This window comes from Calliphora vicina, chromosome 2 (assembly GCF_958450345.1).
Source record: "Calliphora vicina chromosome 2, idCalVici1.1, whole genome shotgun sequence".
Lineage (NCBI taxonomy): Eukaryota > Metazoa > Arthropoda > Insecta > Diptera > Calliphoridae > Calliphora > Calliphora vicina.
Window position 1 is genome coordinate 47,245,472 of NC_088781.1, and position 27,670 is coordinate 47,273,141.

Here is a 27,670-nt window from a genome sequence, read left to right on the forward strand (position 1 = left end):
TTATTTTTAGTGTTTTTTGTTTGCATTTAACAACTTATATTTGTTATTTTTTTTATTATGACATAAGTGAACTTGTGAGAGATTAAAAATATAATTTGAAAAAAAAAAATAGAAATCAATATTAATTATGAAAATAACCATATATTTATTTTGGGGGGTAAATGAGTTTAAACAAAAATTGTGGTTGATGAATTCGATTATTATGCATTTAATTCATTTGGGTTTATTGTTAATTTAATATATTTATATAAATACGTTTTTCTAAAATCTAATAGTTTTTATTTTTGTTTTAATTATATATCTCTTATAATATATTTCAAAGTATGTATTAATATTATGCTGTATGTAGTACATATCATTTAATAATTTTAAAAATATTTAAAGCATATTTTAAGGTTAAAAAAAAAACAATGGGGTTATTACAAACATTTCAACCATTTGTGTTCTAATAAAAAAAAACTACTGCATATTTTTCTAATAATGATTATTATGGCCTTTATAACTGCCGTTAATTAAAACAATAATCAAATGTTTTAAAATTTTTTAAATTCTTTCAACAATAGTAGCCCAGCTACTATAAACTATAGCAAAATTATACAATCGAAAATTAATTTTAATAATTTTAGTTTGTGGAAATAATTATAAAAATTAAACATGAATAGAAAGCATTATTGCACAAAAATCAACGAAAACATTATAAATATTAAGTATAAACAAATTTCTTTAGATACAATTTTGACATTTGTTGCATTTCATTAAACAAAATTATAAAGAACACAAATGGAAAAGTCGTGTTAAGATTAAAATAAAAAATATATATGTATGTATATATATATTTATATATAAAATTATATTTTCCTTTAATAAAAATATTATAGTATGTATATGTTTTATAGAAAACAACAATTTTAAAGTAATAAACTAATATATTAAAATATATTATACAAGTTTTAGTTTCAAAAATTAATTGTCGACCCATACAAATACATTGACATGTTGAAAATAAAAAAAAAAACCATTACCCAACAGCAAAAACGAAATAAATACTTTTAATTAACTCTAAATATTTTGTATTTTTAAAGTCATTGAAATATTACAAAAACTTAAAAAGTAGTTTCGTAGTATAATTCATTAAATTGCTCAAACGAAATACAAGTTTCTATTTATTTGGTTTTATAAACCAAAAATTAAAAAGTACAAGTTAAGAAACTAACAAAAGAAATATATTTTCTTTATAATAATATAAAAGAAGCAATAACCAAAGTATTACGAGCCCATTAGACATTCAAATATATGTATATGACGACAAGCTTGACGACTAAAAAAAATGGCTTTGAACTACGTGTTAAAATGATTTTCCGAATGTTGCTATATTCATTATATAATTTTTTGCATATTTCTTGTGAAAATTAAGAAATTCTATTCAGAAACGTTCATATAATATGTATTGCATTTTTATTTCAATCTCGCAAAATAGCAAATGTCAAAAAAGTTTGTCGACACGTATGTATGTGAACTAGAAATTTTAAAAACTGGTGGATCACAGTTTCGAGAATTGAAATAATATTAATTAAAAATAATTACCTTTCTTAAACAGAAAACAACTTATAGACTTTGTGTGATTCAATGATTTGCTACCAAGTAATTAAATTGTTATTTTGCTGTTGCTGTTGATGTTTTTGTTAGTAAACAACGGGATGTTGTTCAACATTAGCGGGCATATGCTGCAATTGTTGCATTGTGGCACGGGCCAAAGCTTCCTGATCGGTTTGTATTAAAGCGATTGGCACTTGTGGTGGTTGCTGTTGACTTTGTGTTTGTTGTTGTTGAGATGGCTGTTGTTGTTGCTGCTGTTGGTGAGCGGCAGCAACGACAGTAACATTTGAAGCTGTTTGCTGTTGTTGATGATGGGCTTGCTGTTGTGTCTGCTGTTGTTGTTGCTGCTGCTGTTGTTGATGATGATGTTGGCGTTGTTGCTCTTGATGCTGTTGTTGCTGCTGCTGCTGTTGTTGCTGCTGTTGTTGTTGTATTTGCTGATGAGCTGCAGCCGCAGCTGCTTGCTGTATAGACAATTGTAATAATTGATTTTGCTGATGTTGTTGTTGTTGCTGCTGTTGTAAAACTTGTTGATGTGCTGTCACCTGTTGTTGCTGCTGCTGCTGTTGTTGTTGTTGCTGCTGCTGTTGTTGGTGTGTTGTTACTACTTGTTGTTGTTGCTGCTGTTGTTGCAACTGTTGTTGCTGCACTTGAGCTTGCGGCTGTGTCGCTTGTTTTTGTGTAGCATGAGATGTTATAGTTGACGTCACTAAAGGCGTCAAACCCGTTGTTAGTTGCACTGTATTTGCCGCTGCTCCTGCTGTTATTTGTTGTATGGTATGCATGGTTGGAGCTGTAGTTTGTAGAGGATCTAATGTTTAAGATGTATTTATATTTTAATAAAATAATAAATAAAAGTACGTACTAAATGTTAAAATAGGAAGTCAAAATAACTGCTTTTATAAAACTAAGCCGAATCTTATATACCCTTCACAAAGTTTACTTTAAGATAAATATTGAAAACCATTTTTGGTGAAAAAATACTAAATAAGGTGTTAATGAAAACTTGAATAACTTTTACAATTTTTATCCGATTTGAATAATTAAAACCATGTTTTGTTAAGAACTAAATTTCCTTTATATATTGGTATACATTTTTAAAGGCTTCCATATCAAAATAAGCAATGAAAAGAGACTAAAATCAAAAAAGTTGATAAATTTTGTATTTCTTTTAGATATTCTTAACAAAAACAATACTCATAACTGATAAATTTATCAAAAAGCGTCATTAGCTATTTAAATTTTTATTTTAAAATATAATTTGGTGAAGGGTATATAAGATTCGGCACAGCCGAAATAGCTCTCTTACTTGTTTTATTTCTAATTGTAAAAATTTTATAAAATGCGTTTTTCTCATCAATAAATCCAACAATCATATATTTTTCACAAAAAAAAAATAAAAGTCAAAAATTTTAAGAGATTCAAAAGTTCGAAAATCTAATTTTTAAAAATCGAAAGTTTGAAAAGTCTACATTTTGTTTCAACTATGGAAACTTAACATATATATGTCCAATCTGTGAGATATCAACATTTGTAAACATTACTTCCGATTTCTCGTAAAACTTATTACTTGTGTTATATCGAGATTTAACAAAATTTTCCATTTATTGAAGAGACATAAACAATTTGATTTGTGTGAAATATAAAATTAATAAAATTTGCAGAAAAACATCAACGTGTAAACATGAAATGTATTTTTCAAAATGATTTCTTGAATTGGATTTAAAAATATTTTAAAAAGCATTAATGCACAGAATTGTCTTCTGTAAATACCTGTTATTGATGAATGATATAAAAAACAATTAGTTAAACTTACTTAATTCACTGATAACTGGTTTAATTTCCTGTTTAATTTGAGGCAAAACTCCTGCTGGTATAACTGGATGTGGCACTGGGGGTGGTGGCATTGGAGCATTTGGGTGATTCATTTTCATGTGACGCTTCAAATTTCCTCTTTCGACAAACGCTTTACTGCATAAAGTACAAGCATGCGGTTTCTCGCCGGAGTGAGATCGCATGTGGGATACCAAATGTCCTAAAATTAAATGAAATTTATATTAAACAATTAATGAATGATTTTGAAAACCTTAAAAAAAGTTAGTATATAATTTTTTTATAAACACATTCCAACACTAGCTTACCTTTGCAAATAAATGTTTTGGGGCATTTTTCGCACGTAAATGGTCTCTCCATTTCTTGACCCTTAGTATGACTACGTTGATGGAAGAGTAAATTACCCTTGAGCGGAAATGATTTTCCACATGTTTCACAGGCAAATGGCCGATCACCCGTATGGCAGCGGGACATGTGATTTATCAAATGTTCTTTGCGCGTAAATGGTTTATTGCAGACATTGCAACAATGTGGATTATCACTAGAATGTTGACGCATGTGATTGTTGAGATGTTCCTTGCGTGTGAAGGTTTTCTGACAATATTCACACTTGTGCGGCGAATCACCTGTGTGCAAACGTATGTGATTCGTAAGATGCTCCTTCCGTGTAAAAGTCTTTTTGCAATAGCTGCAACGATGCGGTGACTCGCCAGTATGCTGGCGCACATGATTCGTTAAGTGCTCTTTGCGCGTAAACGTTTTCGTACAGAATGTACACTTGTGTGGCGATTCGCCGGTATGCTGACGCACATGATTGACCATGTGATCTTTTCGCGTGAACGCTTTGGTGCAATAAGTGCACTTAAAGGGTGTTTCGCCAGTGTGTTGACGTATATGATTGACTAAATGTTCTTTGCGCGTAAACGTTTTCATACAGTATGTACAACGATGCGGTGATTCCCCAGTATGTTGACGTACATGATTCAATAAATGTTCTTTACGCGTAAAAGTTTTCGAACAGAAATCACAGCGATGAGGAGTTTCTCCTAAAACATAAATTATTTAAATGATAAATGTCGCTTCTGGTATTAAATAGAAAGTTTATTAACAAACCTGTATGCCATAATATGTGATTAGTAAAATGCTCTTTACGACTAAAACTTTTGCCACAAATTTCGCAACGAAATGGTGTATCATTTGTATGTGAACGCATATGATTTGCTAAATGTTCTTTACGTGTATACTTTTTACCACATACTTCACATTGATGAGGTGTTTGACCTGAAATTAAAATAAAGTTTGAATTTTGAATTCTCTATAAATTCGGTAGTATGTCATTTCAGTTTAACCTCCGTATTGGCAGTGACATCGTATAAGTTCAATTTAAAAAAGCATATTTGTTCGTAAAAAGTTTTTCTGTGTAAAAAAATATTATTTTATAGGTCAGAATTTCCGTTTTTTGTTAAATAAAATGTTTGGTGAAAAAATTCGCGTTAACAAATATTTATCCCAACCCGACAAGAAATACAAACCATCTAAATTCAATTTCCAACCGAATTCCAACTAAATTCAGAACCAATTTGCGATTTTAAATGAGAAAGTATTTTTCTAACTGAAGATGTGATTTTTTTTAAACTTAACAAATTTGTCCATAAGTAAACAAATTTGTCCATAAGTATCTTCTAGGTCCTACAGTAATTTCAGTAGCCGAACGAGCAAATTCTCTATTTCAAGATAAATGTTTCTTATTCTATGCTTTAAAACTTAAATATCAGAAGGTAAACAAATAAATATTTAATTCCGTGTACTTACCAGTGTGCCACATATAGTGATTAACATAGTGCTCCTTGCGCGTGAATGATTTCTTACAGATTTCGCAACGATGCGGAGTCTCTCCCGTGTGCTTACGCACATGATTTACCATGTGCTCTTTGCGTGTAAATGTTTTAGCACAATATTGGCACCGGAATGGAGTTTCGCCAGTGTGCGAGCGGAAATGATTTTCCAAATGTTCTTTGCGGGCAAATGTTTTCTGACATATCGTGCAGGCAAATGGCTTGTCCGTCGAATGGCGCTTCATGTGACGCTCCAAAGAGGCATTGTTGGCAAAAACATTGAAACACACCAAACAAGTAAACATTGGTCCACCGATATGAATCTTGCCATGCCGTGTAAGATCCTGAGAGGTAAAAAAGCCCTGACCACAGACTTGACAATTGAAAGGTTTACGTTCAGTGTGGTAACGACGATGAACGATTAATTGATAGCGGAAGGCAAACATTTTTCCGCATATGTCGCAAACGTGTTCCCCGGTAGACACTACAGTGCCGTCGGGCGCTAAAGTAACAGTATTTTGGTCTACATTTGCAATACCCCCTTCCATTTTCGGCATTAGCAGGCCTCCAGCAGTTACACCAGCTGTCGTTGCAGTAGCAGTTACTGCAGTATTGGCGTTTGTAGCAATGGCTGTTGTTAAGTTAGCCGCTGCACTGGTTGTAGCAACCACACCTCCGGAACCTACAGTACTTGTACTGGTGGATTCTGTTATAGGGACACTATTGGTTACCATAGTTACACTAGTTGTATTATTAACCTCAGCCGCACTTGTGGTAGTGGCTGAAACCGCTGAAGCAATATTATTATTTGCAGCAGCTGGTAAGGATGCATGGGCTGCTGCCAAGGGATGATTCATAACATCACCGTGTAGTTTACCAAAAACCTCATGATAGGTAAATAGTTGAGATATATCTTCGATATTTACTTTATACATTTCAATGCCGGGATGTAATTTTCCGCTCATGACTACGCTACCATCATCTTTAATTTCTGTTTTGGGTGCACCTAGTGTTATGGTAGTGGCACCAGAGGTAGCCGGACTGCCAGAGGATGCTGCAGTTGATATGTGCTGCATAATGATCTGTTGATTGGTTGCAGTTATTTTGCCATTGGAAGCGAAAGGTTTTTCGTCTTTTATGACTTGATCGCTTGATTGTAAAACAGCAACATGTTGTTGCTGTTGTTGGCTCATTTGTTGTTGCTGCTGTTGTTGTTGTTGCTGGCGATTATCCTCTGCATTATTTAAGGCTTGATAAGAATATGACAAGAGGTTAAATATAATTATTATTTGTAGTGTTTGAAAAACATACCATGAACATGCAATTGTTGCTGCTGCTGTTGTTGTTGCTGCTGCTGATGTTCTGCTACATGTCTTTGCTGCTGCTGTTGTTGTTGTTGCTGCTGTGCCTGGGTTGTTATAATTGTGCCATTTGGCAGTTGTTGTCCTATTCCCGCTTGAGATAACATTTGGGTTTGTGGTATTTGCAGCGTTCCCGCACTGCTAGAAACTGCCTCGGTTTTTGTAACCACGGTTGGGCTGCCGGCAGTTGTGGATATCGCACGCACTAATGTTGATGAAGGCACTCCTGCTATAGATGTTTGTGTGTGCGTTATACCTGCCTCGTTATATTGAGCCGGTTGACCTGGTGCTCCTTGAAACAAGTTTGTCACAACCCAATATTTACCCAACTGAAAAAATGAGACATACAAAATGATTTATATATTGCAGGTACAGAAAATAATGATTAACAAAAAAAAATCAAATACAAGGAATAACAGGAAAAATGAATTGATTACACCGATGTTATTTTCAGAATACGTAATTATTTATATATCTTAATTTTTAATTAAAAAGCCTAAGAACAAAAAATAAAACTCAAGGACCCACGAAAATTGTTACAACTTGTTCTAGAACGAGTGTAATCAGAATCACTTTAGATTTTTTATGATATCCTTGGAACTATTGAACTCGAAATTACTTCTGGAAACTGATTGGACTCAAGTGAGCTGCTCCCTTTCCTGTCTTCATCATGCGGCTGCCTTTTAACCTAACTTTTAACCTATTGTCATTCTAAAATAGTACTTCCATAATGTTGTTATGGAACTATACTGTTATTTGCTACTAATTTTAAATTGGTTTTATTCGATTCGAAATTTTCATGAGATGGTTCTTAAAGAAAAAAATTCAAAAATTCCTCGCAAAACGCGTAAATTTTAAGTTTTTAATATATTGCCTCCTTTTCATTTCTCATTTTTCGTAATAAGATAAATTTGTTGGAGAAACTTGAAGAATTAACACCACTGCCTCCTTTTCACTTCTCATTTATTGTGGGACAATTTTATGAAAACTCAAAAAACTAAATATAACTGCCTTGAAGAGCTAACAATACTGCCTCTTTTTCACTACTCAATTTTTTTTACTTAACCTACGCTTACTTTAGAAAGTTCCTAATTAGTGGTATATGAAATACAAATCATTAGTAAATAGCTACCGAGCTAAGCCGGGGGGCGGTCAGCTAATAAGTAATAAAAATTAAATATGCATACATATAATATGTATATAATCAAGGAATTGGAGAATTGTTCTGGAAATGTTGGAAATAATAGAATATTATTTCAAAATCTTTTCAAATCTTTTTAAGCAATGGCCGATGAATTCAAAAATATATTCGATTAATATATGACCTCTAAGGGTAAATTAACCATAGAAGTAATAAAAATGCCTCATCAAATAGTTCGTAGCGTGACAATTTCAAAGATAAATCAACGACGGAATAACTGGTTCTAGAACTACTTCTAAGAATGTGTATTTGCTTCATAAATTTTCTCTAGAACTAGTTCCGAGGGTTACAATTTCAAACAAAAAATCATTCATTAAGGAACTGGTTGCAGAACCTTTCTAAATAACGTGTGCTAGCTCTGCAAATCTTCTTGGAGGTGACTACGTCAAACAAGATTAAGTTTTTCCGACGCCAAACAAGAATGAGTATTAGCTATATTCATTCGTTCTAGAACTAGTATTCACCCTTATTCTATTTGGCATCGTCGACATCGTCGTCAATATTGAGTCAAAAAATGGTACATATATGTTACGCCGATATCGATAACATTTGTTTTGTACTTTAACCCGACTAATAATAGTATAAAATTCTGTCAAAAGTTACCAATTGTTATCGATATCGGAGAAAAATATACCATATTTTGACTCAATATTGACGACCATGTCGACGACGCCAAATAGAATAAGGGTGATTAGTTCCACAATACAATACCAATTTTCCTACAATATTAATTTTTATTTTCTAATGAAAAAAATTTTACTTGAAAAATAATTATTAAAATTCAAGTTTAAAATTATAACTTATAATCTTTACCGTCTCCGATATATTGACATATATAGGAGCAAACAAAAAGTTTCCCATTACATATTCAGATTTACAAATTTCAGTTCAAATCTATAGAAAATTTAAGATTTAAATAAAGTTTTACTTTGACACTTTTTCTTATATATTTTATATATCACAAAGAATACGTGTGTGGGATACGATTCCGATTCGTATATAACTTACATACTTATGCTAAATATTCTTATATGTATTTAGATCTTACATTTTGTGAATTATTGGCTAAAAGTGTTCCCGTTGTAGGCGTTGGAGTTGTAGGACCAGCACTACTAAGCAACAAAGGCGAGCCTGCAGCTTGATTTACATGATGATGTACATGATGCTGATGGTGATGATGATGCAGCAAATGTGTATCATGTGCTGACACTAAAGTGGTGCTCATGGGTACAACAACTGAACTAGAAGCCACATCCCCAGTAGATGGTGTTGTTGTTGTCGGATTTGTGGAAGTTATATGTTTATGCTCAACGATTGTTGATGGTGTTGTTGCCGTCGCCGAGGACATTGTTAAGGGTATCGGTGTGGTCGTTATGTGGTTTATGCCACCACCCGTAGTACCACTTTGGTTACTATTAACATTCGCCGTAGACATATAGTGTGGAGATGTTTGATTTGGTTGTTGGACAATAGTTAAAATATGACGCGACTGTAACATTTTTAAATTTTTACATTCAATTTATAAGTATATGTATTTTAAAGGCCTGATTCAGAAACACGAACGGAAATCAATTTTTAAAAATATTTGTATGAAAAACAAAAATTTGAAATCTTAGTGATTTTCGCACACAAATTTTTAAAGTTTAAATTGTTTTTCGGTTTTGTTTCAGAATCAGTTTTTCAACAATAATTTTGATATTATTAGTTTTACGACAATTTCAAATTATGTATGTTGTAATGTGTTAAGATTATTATGAAAACAATATACATCTTATGGGATTTTCTTCATTGTTTTTATTGTTTCTTGCTTTATACATACTTTAAAAATGTAAGTAATTAATTATTTATTATGCGATGTAAATGAATTTAGTATATAAAGTGCATGTTAATTGAAAACTAATGTACATATTTATACACCATATACACATAAGGTATTACATACAATGGAAATAAAGTGTGTGTGTGTGTTTTGTAATCGCAAATGTCGTGAATATACATAGTATGTAGTGTTAATCGTATGTTTAACTGTTATCACTATTAAATACATATATCGGGAATATAATACAAATATCAGATTATTGAATAAATCTACCTAAAGCCCCATTTTCACGATGTCTGTTTAAGTTTTAACTTAAAGTTATACTCTCTGTTAAAATAATGTTTGTATGAAAGCGGTCAGTATAACTTAGGTTAAAAAAATAGCTAGACATTGTAAAAATGGGGCTTGAAGTAAGGCCTGATTCCGAGAAATATACATACTTATATACAATACATTGACGATTAATTTAGAATTAAGGGCTGAAAACAATTTAAGAATAAATATATATTATGGTGGGTCAAATTTTTTGGTCAACAGTCGTATAGCAAACACTTTTTTGCTACGAAAAATTCTTAGAAAATTTCCCCAATAAACTATGGGTCTAAAATCAAAAACCTAGCTTCCACTGAGAGACTTCATTAATAAATTTTTAAAAACAAATCAAAAATCTTTATGTCTCTCGGCGGGAGCTGGTTTTACTTTTAAAACCCATACTTTCTTTTGGTAATTGTCTTAGAATTTTGTGTAGATTCCAATTTTGCTATACGCCTGTCACGTTTTTTCTCACCCGAACAAATTGACCCACCCCAATGTATATTTTTAATTATTAGAAATTGGATAAACAAATTATCCTCAAATCATTCTCAAAAGTTTGACGTTAAAAAAGAGTTTGTAGAATTACATTTTTCTTTCGATTTTAGTTTTGAAATTAAATTATTTGAATTATTGTTTAAAAATGGGTGGAGGTGTTCACACTACTCAAGCTCAGAAAGATTTTATTGTAAGCTTAAAAAAAGACGGAACATCTATTCCTGAAATGGCAGAAATATTAAAGTTTTGCAAAAAAAAAAGTTTTCATTGCACTTCACTTTAGAAAAAGATATGAATCTCGAGGAAGAAAGAGAAAAACCTCAGCATGCTTGGACCAACTTATAGTAATAACTTCCGTTAAAAATAATTTGTGCATCATTTATAAGTCGTACAATAAGGAATAGACTTATCGAAGCTGGATTAAAAGAACGAAGTCCCAGAAAAGTACATTTATTTAAGTAAGCATAATATAATTCGCCAATTAACAACTCCTTCGGGAAAATTGGAAAAATGTATTGTGGTCGGATGAAACCAAAATTAATTTGTTTGGGTCTGATGGTAAATTGTTTGAATTTATCTTCAGCTACACAAAAAAGACTGTCAAATATGGTGGTTTCATCAAATTTTGGATTAAAGAAAAAATGTGTGCAGTAGATTACTTAAGAATCAAATGCTACCATTTGTCGAAGTGGAAATGCTTATTGTCTGGGAGTTTATGCAGGATAACGACCCGAAGCAATCCTCTAGGCTTGCTAAGTTATTGTTTCAAGAGAACAAGGTGCGTGTCCTAGATTGGCCCTCCCAGCCTCCGGACTTAAATCACATTGAGCATTTGTGTGGGGTTCTTAAAAATAAAATCGGGCCATATAAGAGTAAAAACAAAGACGATAAGAGGCAAAAAATCCAGGAAGCGTGGTATTTTATACTATGCAACGCAGATGCAAGGAGTAAATTAAAATGAAGTGAGCATCTACCAAATACTAATATAGCATAGAAAAATCAAGGTACATATCGCTCATTTGTTGCAACAACGTCATAACTCAAAATCCGTGTTTTTTTAACTGAGTAATACATAATATGCGCCGTTCTATAGTCTTTCATATAGTTTTATCAGTTTTCAAAAAGTCAATTATGTTTTGTGTGAGAGTGTTTTTTTTTTTGTATTTAACAAGTAAAAATTTGGCTTAAATACAGATTAGAAAGTTATTAACATCTACTGTTTAAATGAGGTTTTATTTCTGAAATCGCATGACTAGTTGAAAATTTATTTAAGAAATAGTAAAATATCAAAACATTCAAAGCCGTTTTTCTCGAAACGATTTTTTTTGAATTATGACATTGTTGCAGCAAATGAGCTATATGTTATGGATTAAATTTTAAAATTCTAAAAATAAAACTAAATCATCCCTATTATTTTTTGATACGTGTGTAAATTTTCAAGTTAATTAGATGTAGTTATTTAAGTTGTTAAGTTAAACTTAAAAATTAGGATTTTTTCTAAGTCTTGGTTTTTTGGATTTCCTTTTGTATTCTGCTTCTGCACCATCTTGACATATACAGTCCACAACATTGAATAGTATGGTGTATAACTGTGTTATCAATCTGACATCAAAGTTTTGTTTACATATAAAAAGTAATTGACACATCGATTTTAATAAATACATACATAAATAATTAATATTGTCTTTATGTACTAAATTAGAACATTGTTTTATTTTACCTTAAATATTATGTAAGGTCTTAAATCTAAATATGGATACATTAGCCAATGGATATTTTATTTATTCCTCACACACGTTATTTGTGATATGTAATACATTTAATTAAGAACAATCTATAAGTTATAATCAATGAAGATGATGCTATTTATATTACATACATTTTATATGAACATTTAAATAAGTTTTAAGCTAAACACATAGTAGACAAACATAAATAAATGCAATGATTATTAAAACTCACACTTAAGCTAATGCTAATTAATAAATTCATATTCTAGATACATATGTAGGTACTTCAGCGAAACTTTGTAGTTATCTTCTTATGTACCTACTAAGGAGTGAGATCGAAAAATTCTTAACACACGTTTTTCATTACATTTTTTAACCCAAGTATTATTTGAATTTTTTTTTGATCAAGTTACCTTTGAAAAACATGTCAGTTATTATGTGTAATGTCAATTATATTAATTTTTTTGTTAATCTGATTAAAATGAGTGACCAGAAAAAAGTGCGTACTGAAATTATTAAATATTTTCAACAAAACCCAACTTGGTCTTACAAAAAGTTGGCCAAGCATACAAAGGTCTGCCGTCAAACTGTTTCCAATGTTATTAAACAGTACCGGGAGAACTTGTCAGTTGATAGAAAACCTGGTTCAGGTAGAAGGAATGGTCCACATGATGTTTCTAAAGCCAAAAAAATAGAACGCATTTTCAAAAGAGCTCCCAACACATCCGGTAGGAAAGCAGCCCGGTTAGCTCAGTGCTCGGACTATTTGGTACGAAAAGTTAAAGCTAATGCAGGTTTAAAAACATACAAGGCTCAAAAAGTTCCTGACAGGAACGCTACTAAAAATTTAGAGGCCAAAAACAGAGCACGGAAATTGAAGTCAAGTTTTATAAAAAAATATTCTTGCTGCATAATGGATGACGAAACGTATGTTCTGGCAGATTTTTCGCAACTTCCAGGTCAAAAATTTTATGTTGCTGATGCTCGAGGGAATGTTGAAGAAAAGTTTAGGACCCAAAAGCAGACAAAATTTCCCAGAAAGTTCTTGGTATGGCAAGCAATATGCAGTTGCGGCAAAAGAAGCCACTCATTTGTTACAACGGGCTCTATAAATACCGAAATTTACATCAAGGAATGTTTACAAAAAAGGCTGCTTCCATTCATAAGACTTCATAATGTGTCCACTTATTTTTGGCCTGACTTGGCATCCTGTCACTATGGCAAACAAGCCCTTGAGTGGTACAAGAACAATAATGTGGTATTTGTACCAAGAGAGGCAAATCCTCCAAACTGCCCGGAGCTAAGGCCAGTGGAGAGATATTGGGCTCTTGTTAAAAGAGAATTGAAGAGTACAAAAAAGGTGTCCAAAAGTGTGGTAGATTTTAAACGGAGATGGACTACATGTTCGAGCAAAGTGACAGAAAGCACTATAAAAACGTTAATGGAAGGGTTTCCGAAAAAGGTTCAAAATTTCATCACTAGTGATTAAAACTATAAAAATAATTTTTTTTGTAAATTGTAATAATAATTTCAATCAAATAAAAAAAAAATTAAAGCTGTAAGTTTAGTGGTTTTATTTTTATAAACATATATGTATGTTAAGAATTTTTCGATCTCACTCCTTACATAGATATTTATGTATGCATTTATATAATAAAATTATACTTTGTTACGCGAACAGCAAAATACCCCACCCACTACTCAACTCAGTATGTTAATCGATTTTAATTTCATTATAACGAAAAGGGGTTCATTGTTTTAAATCATTCAATATGTTTCCTATTCCTACACAATCTAAATCATTCTCTGTTTAACTTGGAAAAGTTTCTGTAATACATACATATACGTACATATGTTTTTATTTTCTAAGGATAATGTTCCCATTTAGTTGAGGATATACTAACAATTAGAACAAAAACTATTTCATTAAAGTATACATAACATATTTCCATAAGTTTTCCATTCATTTATAGTTTTGAAATTTTGCAATATACATAGTACATATAAATTTAAATTTCTATACTGAAGATTACACCATATACTTTTTTTACTTTGAGAACCTGTATTTTCTGTATTAACAAAATATTTTTTTAAATTATTTTTTATTTTTTTTTTTACTTAAATTATTTTCAACTGTCTTGCACAATTGCGAAGCGTTATTCCCCGAATAACCCAACACCTCTATTCATATTTTTATTCTTTTGTGAATCAGCAGTAAAGCAGTGGTCGGCACTCATATCCACCAGGGTCGAATAAAATCGGTTATTTACATGTTAACAACTCTCATGTCAACGAAGTTCATACAAATTATAAAATATGAAACAAAAATCTCAATAAATATCTGATCAATTACAATAGAAAAATGTATGCCGACCACTGCACAATATGGGAATTTCAAAAACAATAAATCTGTAATTTCTAAACGGATAGTCCGATTTTAATAAAAATTTCCCACTGCTTAGACTAGTTGCTGTTGAATTTAACGATGACAACTTTTTATCTCAATCCGATTTAGAAGATTTGAATATATGTATGTATACGGAATCTATTAGAAGATATTGGGTATGACTTAAAAATGCAGGATTTTTTAAAATGTTTAGCTTTTATTTTGAAACATTTGTACAATATAAATTTATTCAAACTAGGATTCCGAGCAAAAAGAACTCCTCATCTTTTGAGGCCAATAACAAATCAAGCCAATTTCGGATACTCTGTTCTGAAGTGAAGCTTGTCTTAGATAGAGCATTCTGCACCGATCGAAACAAATAGTAGTCGGATAATAAAGCAGGTGTGGCAAAACTTCCCAACCACATCCTTCTAAATAGTTTTTAACAGACATTGCAATATGTGGGTGTCATGATGGAATATTATGGTTTCATTTCTGGCCACATATTCTGGGCGTTTTTCGGTCAATGCTCGCTTCAAACGAATATGTTGAGTTCGGTACTGGTTCCCTGTGATGTTCAGGCCAGATTTCAGCTGCTCATAATTGGAAGGACCTGGATATTTGGCTTTGGTGTCGATTCGGCAGTTTGCATGGGATTCACATATGATCTCTTACGCTTCGGGTTGGATTTATTTCCATCACAGGTAAATGATTCAGTGCAAAAATGATTTTCTTTTATAGCATTCAAATAATATTTCAGACATACAAACTCGTATTTTAATTTTCCTTAGCTTAAATTCGTATGATACCCAATTTCCCTGCTTTTGGATGAATACTGCTGGTCGCAAACGTTTTCAAAAATTGCTGCTGTGAGTAGCTCTCAATGATTTTGCAAGCTCCTGTTGAGTTTGACAACAATCTTCATGGAGTATTGCCTCCAATTCTTGGTCTTCCACATTTTTTTGGCAGGACTGGGCGATCTTAGTCTTCCGTGTCAAAATCACCTCTTTTGAACGGAACAACCATCTCTCGCACGTTGAAACTATTTTATTCAAATCGAACTCTCCGTTTAAAATATTAAATTATTCTAAATCTGAAAGATTTGTCATCACTGATTGGTTTTTTATGGCCAGTAAATTATTCTCTTTAATTTGAAAAACTAAGATTTTTCTGACCTTTAATCATCATTATCTCGAATTGCGGACATTCAAAGCCTTGTTTAATAACTAATTTCATATTTACTACCTTTTATGGCGGATTTTTTTTTTAACTCTTGATCTAATTTTAATAAATTAACGTACGTACGTTGAAAATAGTTTTTAATAAACCCAATTTTAAGATTTTAATTATAAAAGTTGAAAAGTTAATCAAATTCTAGGTTTGAATGCTAATATGAATATTCAAATTTAGAATAATGTAAGTGTATGACATTTTTTTTTACAAATTAAATATGCATTTTAAACACAAAATGAATTAATGACTACATTTACAAATGTATTGAGAGTATGCAAGAAATGTTTTTTTAGTATATTTTTTACCTCATTTAATTGGGATTGTTGTTGCTGCTGCTGTTGTTGTTGTTGCAAAGGCGAATGACGATTTTGTTGCTGCTGCGGATCATAGCCATTTGATGTTGCAACTGCTGAAACAGTTGTGGTAGTTGTATTTGATAATGTTGCTGCTGTTGCCGCTGTTGTTGACTCACCAGGAGTTGTTGCATTAGCAATTGCATTATCAGTATTCATTTTTTAAATAACCGCAACCTAGTAAAAGTTGGCAACATTGTTATCGCAACTAACAGGTTTTGCTAAAAATACAAATTAAAATTTGTTTATAAAATATAATTGATGTTTTTGTTTGTTATACATAAATACATATTAAAAATGTTATAGTTATATAAATTAATCAATCAATTCTAGTTTTTAATTTTTCAATATTCTAATTGAATGAGCACAATTGTATGCTTCATTGCATTTTAAGTTTTATATTAATCAAAATTTGTTGGTTTTAATTTCTAATTGTCTATCTCAATTTTACTTAAATAATGCTTACCTCCATAATCACAATGTATAGTTATGTTTAAACCTAAAGTTATATTGAAAATTATCATACAAAAATTAGTTTTACTACAGTATAACTATAAGTTATTTGTATTATGTGGTTTATCTGTTTACTAACTCACTCTTATGATAGAGTCATTTAGTTCCGTTGACAGTGGTATTTAATAACCAAATACTGCATTCTGAATTGGATTTGGGCATAATCGTTTTATTCTGAGAAAATGAATAGGTGACTTACTACTGCTTTCGAAAACTTATTTTGCCTATTATGAACAAGATTTTTAATAATGATGAAAACAATAAGGAAATTTAATAAATTTCAAACAACTAAATGCTATCTAAAAGAATTTCCAAAAGTTAAGTTTCAAAACAAGAAAACTGAAAAGCTTTATGCCATGTTTCCACGGCAGTCTGAATTATTTAATTCGCTTTTTGAATTACGATTGCGAATCAACCTCTTCTTCCTGTTCACTGTTCAATTGAACAACACAACACTATTGTGAATGCTCACGATACAGATTATAACATAATACGATATAGTGAATTACAAAATTAGAAAAATTACAACAAAAATAATTGTATTCTGTATTTAAGAATATTTTAGATATACATACAGTATTGGCCATAACTAAAGCACCCCCTCAATTAATTTTTTTCATATGGTATTTTTTTGTAATCAAAGTTTTAAATATCTATTATGTATTATTTTCATTTGTTACTATGTTTAGTATTGATAAACAAATACTTTCAAAGTTAACCTTTCTATAAGAGGTAACTTAAAATCAAAAAATATTTTAAGGTAGAAAATGAAACGGACAAAACTAAAGCACCCCTTCAAGGATACACTTTAAACAAAAAATTTTAGTTAATTTTTTGTTGCAAATACTTTGTTTTGGATGGTATAAGAATATCTCTTGGCATAGAAGATAATATGTTTTTATGGCGTTTTTCGATATTCCTTCCCAGGCTATTTTAACGGCATGAAATAAATCGTGAAAATTATCGGTCCTTATTTCAACAATTTTCGATTTATTTTCATATTAACAATGTGCCACAAGTTCTCAATAGGATTGAGATCGGGAGATTGACCAAGCCAATGAAGAACTTGAATCTTATTGCTGTGTAGCCAAGTCTTACAAACTTTGGAGGGGTGCTTAGGATCGTTATCCTGTTGGAAGCTCCCTATAATTGGCATCTCTTCACTGGCATAAGGCAACATTACAGCTTTCAATACATCACGGTACATGAACCGATCCATAATCCCATAAATTTTATGATTTGGCCTAAATCCTTGACCAGAAAAGCAACCCCAGACCATTACATTGCCTCCTCCATGTTTAATTGTTCCTTTGCAATACTTAGGATTCAGTCTTTCTCCTTTTGGTCTGCGTACACGCCTTATTCCAGCGGAACTTTTTAAGTTGTATTTGGATTCGTCAGGGAACAGTACTGTCTTTCATTTTTGGACACTCCAGTCGATGTGGGCTTTGGTAAATTTCAGTCTAGCTTTCTTGTTCTTAGCTGATAGAAATGTTTTTTTTTTGCTAGTCGTCAGCTGAATAATCGGGCTTCTACTACTCTTCAACGGATTGTTCTTTCGCTAACGCATAATCTTAAACTTGCTCATACTTGACTAAATTATGCTATAGGATATTTTTGAATTGCTCTTTTGATCAAGGAATCATAATATCGTGTTTTTTTTCGCGGACGTTCTCCAGAATACACCGTTGATATGCGACCAGTCTGCAAAAACTTTGAAATGAGCCTGAAAAAAACTGATCTGTTAATTGAAAATTATTTACTCAATTCATGTCGTGATAAACCCGTCTTCCAGTCTTCAATAACTTTAATTTTAAATTCACTGGAGTTCTTTTTCCATGCCATTGTTTTTATTACAATAAACTGTATAAAACTTAAATTTTGCACACTACGTCTTCCTATATTTTTATCTTTTGGAATTTTTAAGTCCATTCATTGTGATTCCCTATAATTCACATTGCAAATATGCAGTACCGAGTCAAATTTTTAAACATCTTATAAGAGGATGCTTTTGTTTTGTCCGTTGCGTTTTGAGTTTTTATATGATTTATCATTTTAAATTAATTTTTAATAAAGTTATCTTTTACTAAATGAATATTAAATGAACATTAACAATATTAGTTAATAAAATATATACAAAATACATCCCAAAAAAGCCGTTTTTATCCAAAAAATTATGATTTGAAATTGAGGGGCTGCTTTAGTTATGGCCAATACTGTATAACGGATTATAAAGGAAAAATATTTCGTTTAGAGTAAGAAATTAAAAGAAAACATAACGCCTCACGATTCGAAAATTTTCGCATATTTCTACATGTACTTCAAAAATCGATATTTTGGACAACAATATTTCGATAGAACTTTTTATTATTTTAAAATATAGTACCCCCTGAATGGAACATAAAGACCAAATTATTTTTCAGATACTCTTATTTTTTCAACATCTATTCCACTCTATATGCGTACCTACAAATGTCACGTACGATGATATGGAATTGCCCATATGAGAATCCCTGCATATTTTTGGTGTAGCATAGTGTAATAAAACCACTGTACCTAAACCTAATGAGAATTATTGCAATTGTATATGTTAAAGTGCAGTAAAATGAAACGATATTCGCTCTATAGATTAAACATCGGCATATAACGATAATACACATCTTGTTTTTTGTTATTATTGTTGTTTTAAAACATATTCATTAGTACGTTCAGTTTACTTCATACCTTTCTCCTCCTTCTCCTCAGCACTTTGTACCACACTACATCTATTCTATCGTCGTTCGTTCTTTCTTTATTTACTTCATCATATATTGTATTTTATTTATTTCCATTAAATTTCAAACAAGAAGAAAAAAACCAACACAAAGGTTTCGTTTCACTCTTGCCAATGCCGCCGCCTAAAGCTGAAATAAAAGCACAGAACAAAAAACATCATTCTTCCACATTATATTGGCTGGTTGGTTGGTTGGCTGGCTGGCTGGCAGGCAGTATATTAGTGAGTGTTTGATTGTTTGTTTCTTTGGTTGTTTGTGTATGGGACAAATCCCCCCACAAGAAAATCGTGAGACGTTTGTTTAAAAATGCGCTCCAAAATTATAGACACAAAAACTAACAACCATATGATGCAAGTCAACTTGCAAAAGCGCAGGATAGAGAAAATTTTAATGAAAAACGTTTTATGAAATTGTGAGAAATTTCAATTTCAATTTTTTTATATTTTTGTTTTAATTGCTCGAAGAGAGTGAGTGATAAATGTTTGATATGGTCATACATACATATTTAAATATACATCCATATATACATTTATATATTCATATAAATATACATGTATATTTTTGTAGATTCTGCTTTGTTATTTATTCATTTTTATTGTATTTTTTTGTTTAATTTTGTTTTATATCTTTGGTTTCGTTTTAATTAGAGTGCACTTCATAATTGCTAAATAAATAGCAAAGTAGAAACAAAATTATAAATACTATAGCATTGATAATTTTCATACAATGTTTTCTGTGTTGGATTTTACTTAAGTTTAAACTAATTATTTTGAAACAATTCTTTATTACCTTTTTTATAAATAAAATGACATCTTCAGAATTATATATATTTACTTATATGTATATGTACTAGGATTGTCAATTATTCGAGATTAATAGACATTTATTAATCGAATACTTTTTTTATTATAAACTGTATCATGTTATTCATTCGAATAAAAAATATATTTTTGCTCGATTATTCGATTAACAACACTATTATTTACACAGTATGTATGTATAATATGCTTCAAAAATATACAGAAATACAATGGGCCAAACTAATTGTAAACATTGAGCATCCCCATAAAGTTACGCTACCAATCAAGTACCTATATAACTTTATTTAAAAAAAATATTTGCCAGAAGTTCGCTTTATTTGCGATAATGACTGCTTACAGTAGAAAGATTTCACTGTAATTAATGTTTATTTATTAATACTCCCCTTAAATATGGTATTGTATTCATTAGGGTCATAACTTTTTTTGGATCTCAAAATCTCTGCAGACTGATAAAAACGACTTCGCCATGGACATTTATATAAAATAATGCATCCTAAAATGTTTGCTGGCCCTTATTAAAAGTCATAATTCTTCATAAAAGTTTAGATTTGATTTTATTTTTGATTAATACAGTATAAATTGTAATGTTCATGTATACATATGTATATATATAATGAAATCTTCTAAACTACTGGTCCGATTGAAAAATTATATATGAAAAATTATGAATGAATCCTGTTAGAATACAAAGTGAGATACAGGATGCCAATCTTTGTACAGCTTGTAACTTGTACAAATATGTATGTACAGATTTCAATGTGCTAAACACTCAGATTTGTATTTTTACGCTCTATTGTTTACATTCGGGTTGACGAAAATCTTCGTAACCTAAACAATATAAACCCGTACCACTGGTCTAGTCTATCGGGGAACCCCAATTTCACTATGTTATCTCTTACAGTTTAAAAATATTTAAGTTAAAATTTTGGAACTTTCGTGTTTTACAAAGAACTGGATGTCCAAATATTTATCTAAATACATCCTTATATTTCTAATACATGCCTAAATAACACGTTAATAATTTTTCATCCGCGGTGAAAAATAATCCAAGTTAAAATTTTGAAACGAGTTTGAAAAAAGGGTTAATTTTTACAAATGTGTTGTAATATTTTTACATATTTGATAATAACTGACTTCAAAAATTACTAATAATACATTTTTAAATCAATATAGACATACCTACTTTAGGCAATGGTCGAAAATAGAGAATTAAAAAAAATCTAAGTTTTGCATTCACATCTAGTTTCAATACATAAAAGCCATCGGGGCTTTTCAAATTTAAAACCTAAATATATTAGGGTACAAATGGCTCCCCAGCCACACAAAATTTGCTAAATTGAAAAGTAAAAATTATAAATCCTGAAAACCAGATTACAAGAAAATTATATTCAAACATTAACAAAAGAAAGATATTCAGCCCAATTATGAATAAAAAATTCCCCGGAGTTTTTTTTCCCATTTTTCCTATTCAAATTCAATGGAAAAAAACTATCGGGGAACAAACTCCCGGGGAATTTTTTATTCATAATTGGGCAGATTGTAAAACTTTTAATTTATATGTAGAAATGGAATATGAGAATAATTTAAGATCCGATTGATTCCAAATACTACAGATCCTTATATTAAACGAGTGTTCGAAAATTGAAAAATTAATTCGTTTTTCATTTTATTTTACAGATTATAATACACATCTTTATAAAAATTGATTTGACATTTAATTTTAACCGCACGCAAAAAAACAGGTAGTCAGGGGTGTAGATTTTGTAAAAAATAGTAAATTTTCTAGAAGCATTCTAGAACTGAAAATTGGAATTTTTAAAATTGGAATTTTTTATAGACAGCTTAAAACAAATATCTGGTCTTTTTTATTTATAAAATAAATTTAATTTTTTTAATTAATAATTCTGAGTATGTACTTTCATTTCGTTTCATCATGTCATTAAAGAATCTGAGAATTTTTCTTTCTCCATTAATCTTAAAATGTTTGTCAGGCTTAAGAATCGTATAATTTGCCCTAAGATCAATCAACATTTGTATCTTATTTCTTATTGATTATCTTATTTGCTTTGCTCATTAGTTGTTTCGGTTACTTTTATTATATGATGAAACTTTAAGAACTGCGAAGAATGCAAATTAAATTATTTTCCCTCTTATTCATAATCAATTTTTAATTTTAATTTAATTTCCACTCAAAATTTGTTTTATAAATCTTTAACAAATATTTCAATTGATTATGAACAAGACTTTTAAATACAAAAATTTGGATATAAGAACCACCACTAAGTGTTTTTTTTAACATATGGTTGAAAAATTGGCTTATAAATGAATAATGAAAATATACTAGAAACGATAATTTAAAAACGTATCTTTGAATTTTAAAATGTTACCTCTTAACTTTAAATCCTCTGTAAATTAATAAAATACATACCTAGTTAAAAATATGTATTCAAACTAAATTTTGCATATCATACTATATTATAAGATATCAATATGTTGTAAGAAAAGTTTTTAATTCAAATTTGTTAATTTAAATGTATGTATTAAAATATGTATAGAAAAGACACTATACACTTGAAAAACATTCAAACGACAAGATACAAATACAAAAATAAAATGATAAAAAATAAATAAAGCACTGACATTACTCGTAAATATACAATTTGTTTGTCTGTTTGTTTTTTTACAATTATTGCTTTTGCTTTAGAATGACACGATGACGTTCATAAGTTTTTACTTGCTGTTTGCCTGCTTCTTGCTTGCCTGACTTGATTTTGCCTCTTTGCTATACTTTTTAGTTTGTTTTTCTCTGTGTGTGTTTTTATTATTTATTTATATGTATAGCTTTCGTATATTGTATATATTCTCCTCTATTTGTCTAATTTTTATTCCAATTGAAATTTTTTGTTCGTTTTTTTTATTTTTTTCTAATTTACACTTTGCTCTCTTAATTTTTTTTATACATATATATGACAAATACACATATTTAATGCACTGATTAAATTGAATATAGAATTTTTTGTTTTAAATTTTTTCCATATACATAATTTAAATTTAATTAAAAATAAGTTTTTCGTTAAATTAAAATTATATTTAAATTGCTGTAAGCAGCTGTTAATAAAAATTATTCAATACTTTAATAATTGTACCTATATGTTATATGTATACAATTATTATAGAATAAATAATACGTCATTTGAATAATATCTAAAGCTTTTTTTATATAGTATATTATATCTGTACATGCATAAGTATTATTTTATTATATTCATAATTATTAATTTCTACCTAAATACACAAAAAAATACCAGTAATTAGTGGATGTCTGCAAAAACGAAGAATGTTTAACAGTCAAAGTAGAAAAAAATCAAAATATTTTTTTTTTTAATTTTGTATGTAGAATAAAATGAATACAACACACACAGTACGTAAGCGGAGGTGAGGCGCGATTTAAGGTGCGTAGACTATATTGAACTGCTAAAGTCAATGAGAATTTTTTTACAAGGCACCGAATCTGAACAATGTTGATGACGAGACGTAGCCGAATACACAGAGACGAACAACACGAAGACTCACACAATGAATTTTATGATGGTATTTGCTTATTATTATTCTTGTTGTATTTATTGTTGTTGTTCGCTACATAATAATATGTGCTTATTGGAAAAGAGAAGAGGGAAAATACATCAAGCAGCCAACATTGTCAACTTGGTGCTTTTATAAATAATGTAATCGCTAAAAATTTCAATGGATCAACTAGAACCATGGAGAAATACACAGAGCTGAAACAATAAAAACAAAACTCAAGCAAAAAAAATCTAAAAATAATAACACATACTAGTTTTTGTTTTCACATTTTTTTTTTTTAATAATACATTATCACCACATAGGTTTTTGACAACTGAGTTAGGTCTCTGACTGGAGATAAAACGTTTTTTAAAAGGCTATTTTAATAGAGTAAGTTCGGGTATTTTTTATTTGACTATATATCAGGTGGTGTTCTACTACAAATGTTATGTATACATCCAGGAAAGTATAAAAGTAGTAAGTTCAAGTTTCAGAGAAATTTGAGAAAAAATGAAAAAATCCATAAACCAGCCATTGAAAAAATTGGCGGGCAATACCATGTTCTGTTAATATGGTATACTAATAAACCATATAATCGACGCAGTTTTTTTAATTTATAAATGAGTTGCGTTTTATTTAAATCAACTTCATTGGATACTGCTAAAGCTTACCAAAAGCTCAATACTTTCATTGCTTCTGGACATTAGTTGGAAAGTTGTGTAGGGAACATTGAATGACTTTGATGCTAAAATAATGTCCATCCTATTGTTTCTAACAGCTCAGATAGCTTTCTTCAAATCTTCCGCTGCCCATTTTCTTACTTCAACTTTGTTTGGAATATTATTTGTTTGAAAGGTTAATGTGATACAGTATACCACTTTAGCCGCCTTTAGATATACCATATAAAATTAAATATATACACTAAATATGCAATATTGTTCCATGTGTTCTTCAATTGCAAAATATTCCCATTTGAATTTAAAATTAAATTAATGTAGTTTAAAACACGTGATTTTAGAAAAAAAATAATTTTTAACAGATCACAAAAAAAGTCTACCACAAAACCTGACTATTTTCATCACCTAAAAAAAAAAGAAATATACTCACGCACTGCTAAATTGCTGAGTTCATACAACTATTAAGCTTGACACCGTTATCGTTTGGTAATCCGTTGTAGTAGTCAAAAATAATGCCCTTCGATGTTCTGAATTCGGGAAAATTAAAAATAATGAAATGGTCACCACAATCACCAGATCTAAACCCCATTAAGAACCTTTGGGAAATCTTGAATCAAAGAATCGATCACGAAAATAGCACTAATTCAGATAATATGTTTCATAGATTGGTAGATGCTTGGGACGCTATTCCTGCAAATGTTATTGCCAATTCGATAGCCTGAATGCCTCGCCAATGTGGTCGTCATTAAAAATAATGGTTTTGCCATGAAAATGTTTTCGAAGCAATTTGTTGCATACATATGTTTTGACCAATGAAATATCTGCCTGTATGTAGTTTTTTTTTAATTTTTTCTTTTCAATGTAAATAATTTTCTCATTTTTAAAGCAATAATAAAAAAATATTACAAACACATGTATATTTTTTTACATTTTAAACTAGTTTAACAACTTTTGTAAAATTCAGCTAGTTGCATTTTTATGGCCGCCACTGTATATTAGTTTGCCATTCCGTTTGTAATTTATACATTTTTAATTTGCGACCCCATTAATATTTATATTCTGGATCATTATAGATGGTGGAGTTAATATACTCATGTCCGTCATTCCGTCAGTAAGTTGAAATCAACTTTCCCAAGCTATTTGGGGCTATACATGATTCATACATCAATATACCCGGGTGCTATTTGAGATTTTAACTATTAAAATTTTTCTACCATACAAATTTTTGTTTGCACAATAATTTTTTTTCACAAATATAGTATACTTTGGCGATCGGTATATAAGATTCCGGTATATCACCTTGTATTCTACCAGGATGGTCACAAATTTCAGTTTCATCCTCTACGAATCATTCATACATCATTTTGCAATCGGACAGAAAATATAAAAAAAAATAGAAAGTGATTTTGGAAAACAAAAATATTCTTGTTTGGAGATCATTGTAGAAATAGAGCTTTCTAGATGGTAATGCAGCTTATATAAATTGGTGAGAACACCAAACCAAACGTGTATTAAAACACTGAGAGACTTTTTAAACTTTTGTTGCGTATAAATTTAAATAAAGAGTTGTTACAAATTTTAAACTATCAAAAGTATCCGGTTTATTTAAAGGAAATAATCCACAGTTTTTAAAAGATGAAAACGTAACAATACGATCCACAAATTACCGGAATAAAAACACAACATTTTAAATCTGATTAAAATCTATTTTAAAAAACTATCCAATTACTTATATATTGACCAAATCGTATAAAAATACCAACAAAAATACAATACATCGAATATTCGAACTATGGAGGACAATATCTCGGGATATATGGACCGGCTACAAACATAAAATATACCGTCATATTCAGCTTAAAAACAGGTACGTCTCATAAACATTTGGTAACGATCCGGTATTAGCCATTGCAAATATTTAATATTTTACAATTTTCGGTATATTAGTATGTATTAGATAAATGGTTCGTTTTTCAAATATGTACATATAAATTTTACTAATAATAACTTTAACGATTTTACTTTTTCTGAAGAGTTAGCAACATTGTGGATGTATATATAGTTTTGTTTCTATTTTTCTTATTGGGGAAGGCGCACAAAACGAATAAGAATTTTTGTTTGTTGTTGTGTAGTACGTTTGTTGCGCTTATTTGACATTTCTATTTGGTTTATTAAATGTAGTTTTTGGGGGAATTTTCTAAAAAAGGGGACAAAAGTGGATTTATTTTGTTTACAAATATAAAAATAAAAGAAAAAATATGTACTTGGTATTGAAATTAAACAAGATACAATAAATAAACATATTTAGCCAATGTTTTTATTGACAAAATCATATACTTTTTTTTATAAAGTTAGACCTTAAAGTTTTACAAAATAGGTATTTATTTCTTTAAAATTTAGTTTAGATATTTAGGTTTAATCACACTTCCCGAAAAGGGGGAAATCTAAATATCAACACAGATGCAAATTTTAAGAACGCATGTCCAATGAAAAAAAAAATATTAACGATTTTTACGCGCATTTTTAACCAACATATGTTTCGCAAATATATATTTTAAATAGTTCAAAATTAATGCAAATTTTTAATAAAAATTATTTGTACATACCTGCAATATTTGGTTGCTAAATAAATTTTATACTTTTCAATTTTCTATTCCACTTTGTTCATTCTTAAATACCAATTAGAATGCAGGCAGTACCACTCCTTACTCCACACACAATCAATTGATGTATATATGAGCTTGTTTGTAGTTGTTATTTTTCGTCTTATTTTCTTTTTCTTCTATTCTCATTTACTCATTTATAAAACTAATCGGGCATAAAGAAAAAAACACATACGAAAAAAATAATGGCTACCGCAACCCGAGCAACGTCTCACGTAATAATTACTTTTAGTATTTGGTTAATTTTAGCAAAATTATTGTATTTTTAATTTTATAATAACATATATTTACATATTTAAATTATTTTCAACTTGTATAAAAATACCAATTAGAATTTAGACGAGCTTTCGCTTTTTCACTTTTTTTAATAGCAACACTTTGTTATATTCATTTTCACGTGAAAAACTGTTTTATATTTTGATTATACATGTAATAACACATTTTAAAAATATGCATGTTTTGAAATAAATTGTTATTAACTCTTGATTAAGTTGCATTAAT

At 30.0% G+C, this 27,670-nt stretch overlaps 1 protein-coding gene across 5 annotated transcripts; it reads right to left on the minus strand.

Annotated features, from left to right (window-relative positions):
- crol (crooked legs) lies at positions 1–27,670 on the minus strand. Of its 5 annotated transcripts, none has more exons than XM_065502413.1 (9): positions 27,113–27,670; positions 16,110–16,378; positions 8,875–9,315; positions 6,576–6,954; positions 5,242–6,513; positions 4,543–4,710; positions 3,738–4,475; positions 3,413–3,631; positions 1–2,389 (listed from the first exon to the last, which is right to left on the minus strand). In XM_065502413.1, exons 2-9 carry the CDS (start codon positions 16,314–16,316, stop codon positions 1,683–1,685), a joined length of 4,131 nt encoding a protein of 1,376 aa, XP_065358485.1. In that variant the 5' UTR covers positions 16,317–16,378; positions 27,113–27,670; the 3' UTR covers positions 1–1,682. The 5 variants fall into 5 exon arrangements, with proteins under 5 accessions (XP_065358485.1, XP_065358482.1, XP_065358483.1 ...); XM_065502410.1 differs by having other exon boundaries at positions 1–2,407; positions 27,113–27,666; XM_065502411.1 differs by lacking the exon at positions 27,113–27,670 and adding an exon at positions 23,571–23,878 and having other exon boundaries at positions 1–2,407.

Coding starts and splice junctions, on each gene's coding strand:
- crol (XM_065502410.1), bottom strand. CDS start 16,316: ATGAATACTGATAATGCAATTGCTAATGCAACAACTCCTGGTGAGTCA. Junction 4,711..5,241: donor TCACTATATGTGGCACACTG/GTAAGTACACGG, acceptor TTTTAATTTCAG/GTCAAACACCTCATCAATGT. Junction 2,408..3,412: donor ACCAGTTATCAGTGAATTAA/GTAAGTTTAACT, acceptor CTTAAACATTAG/ATCCTCTACAAACTACAGCT.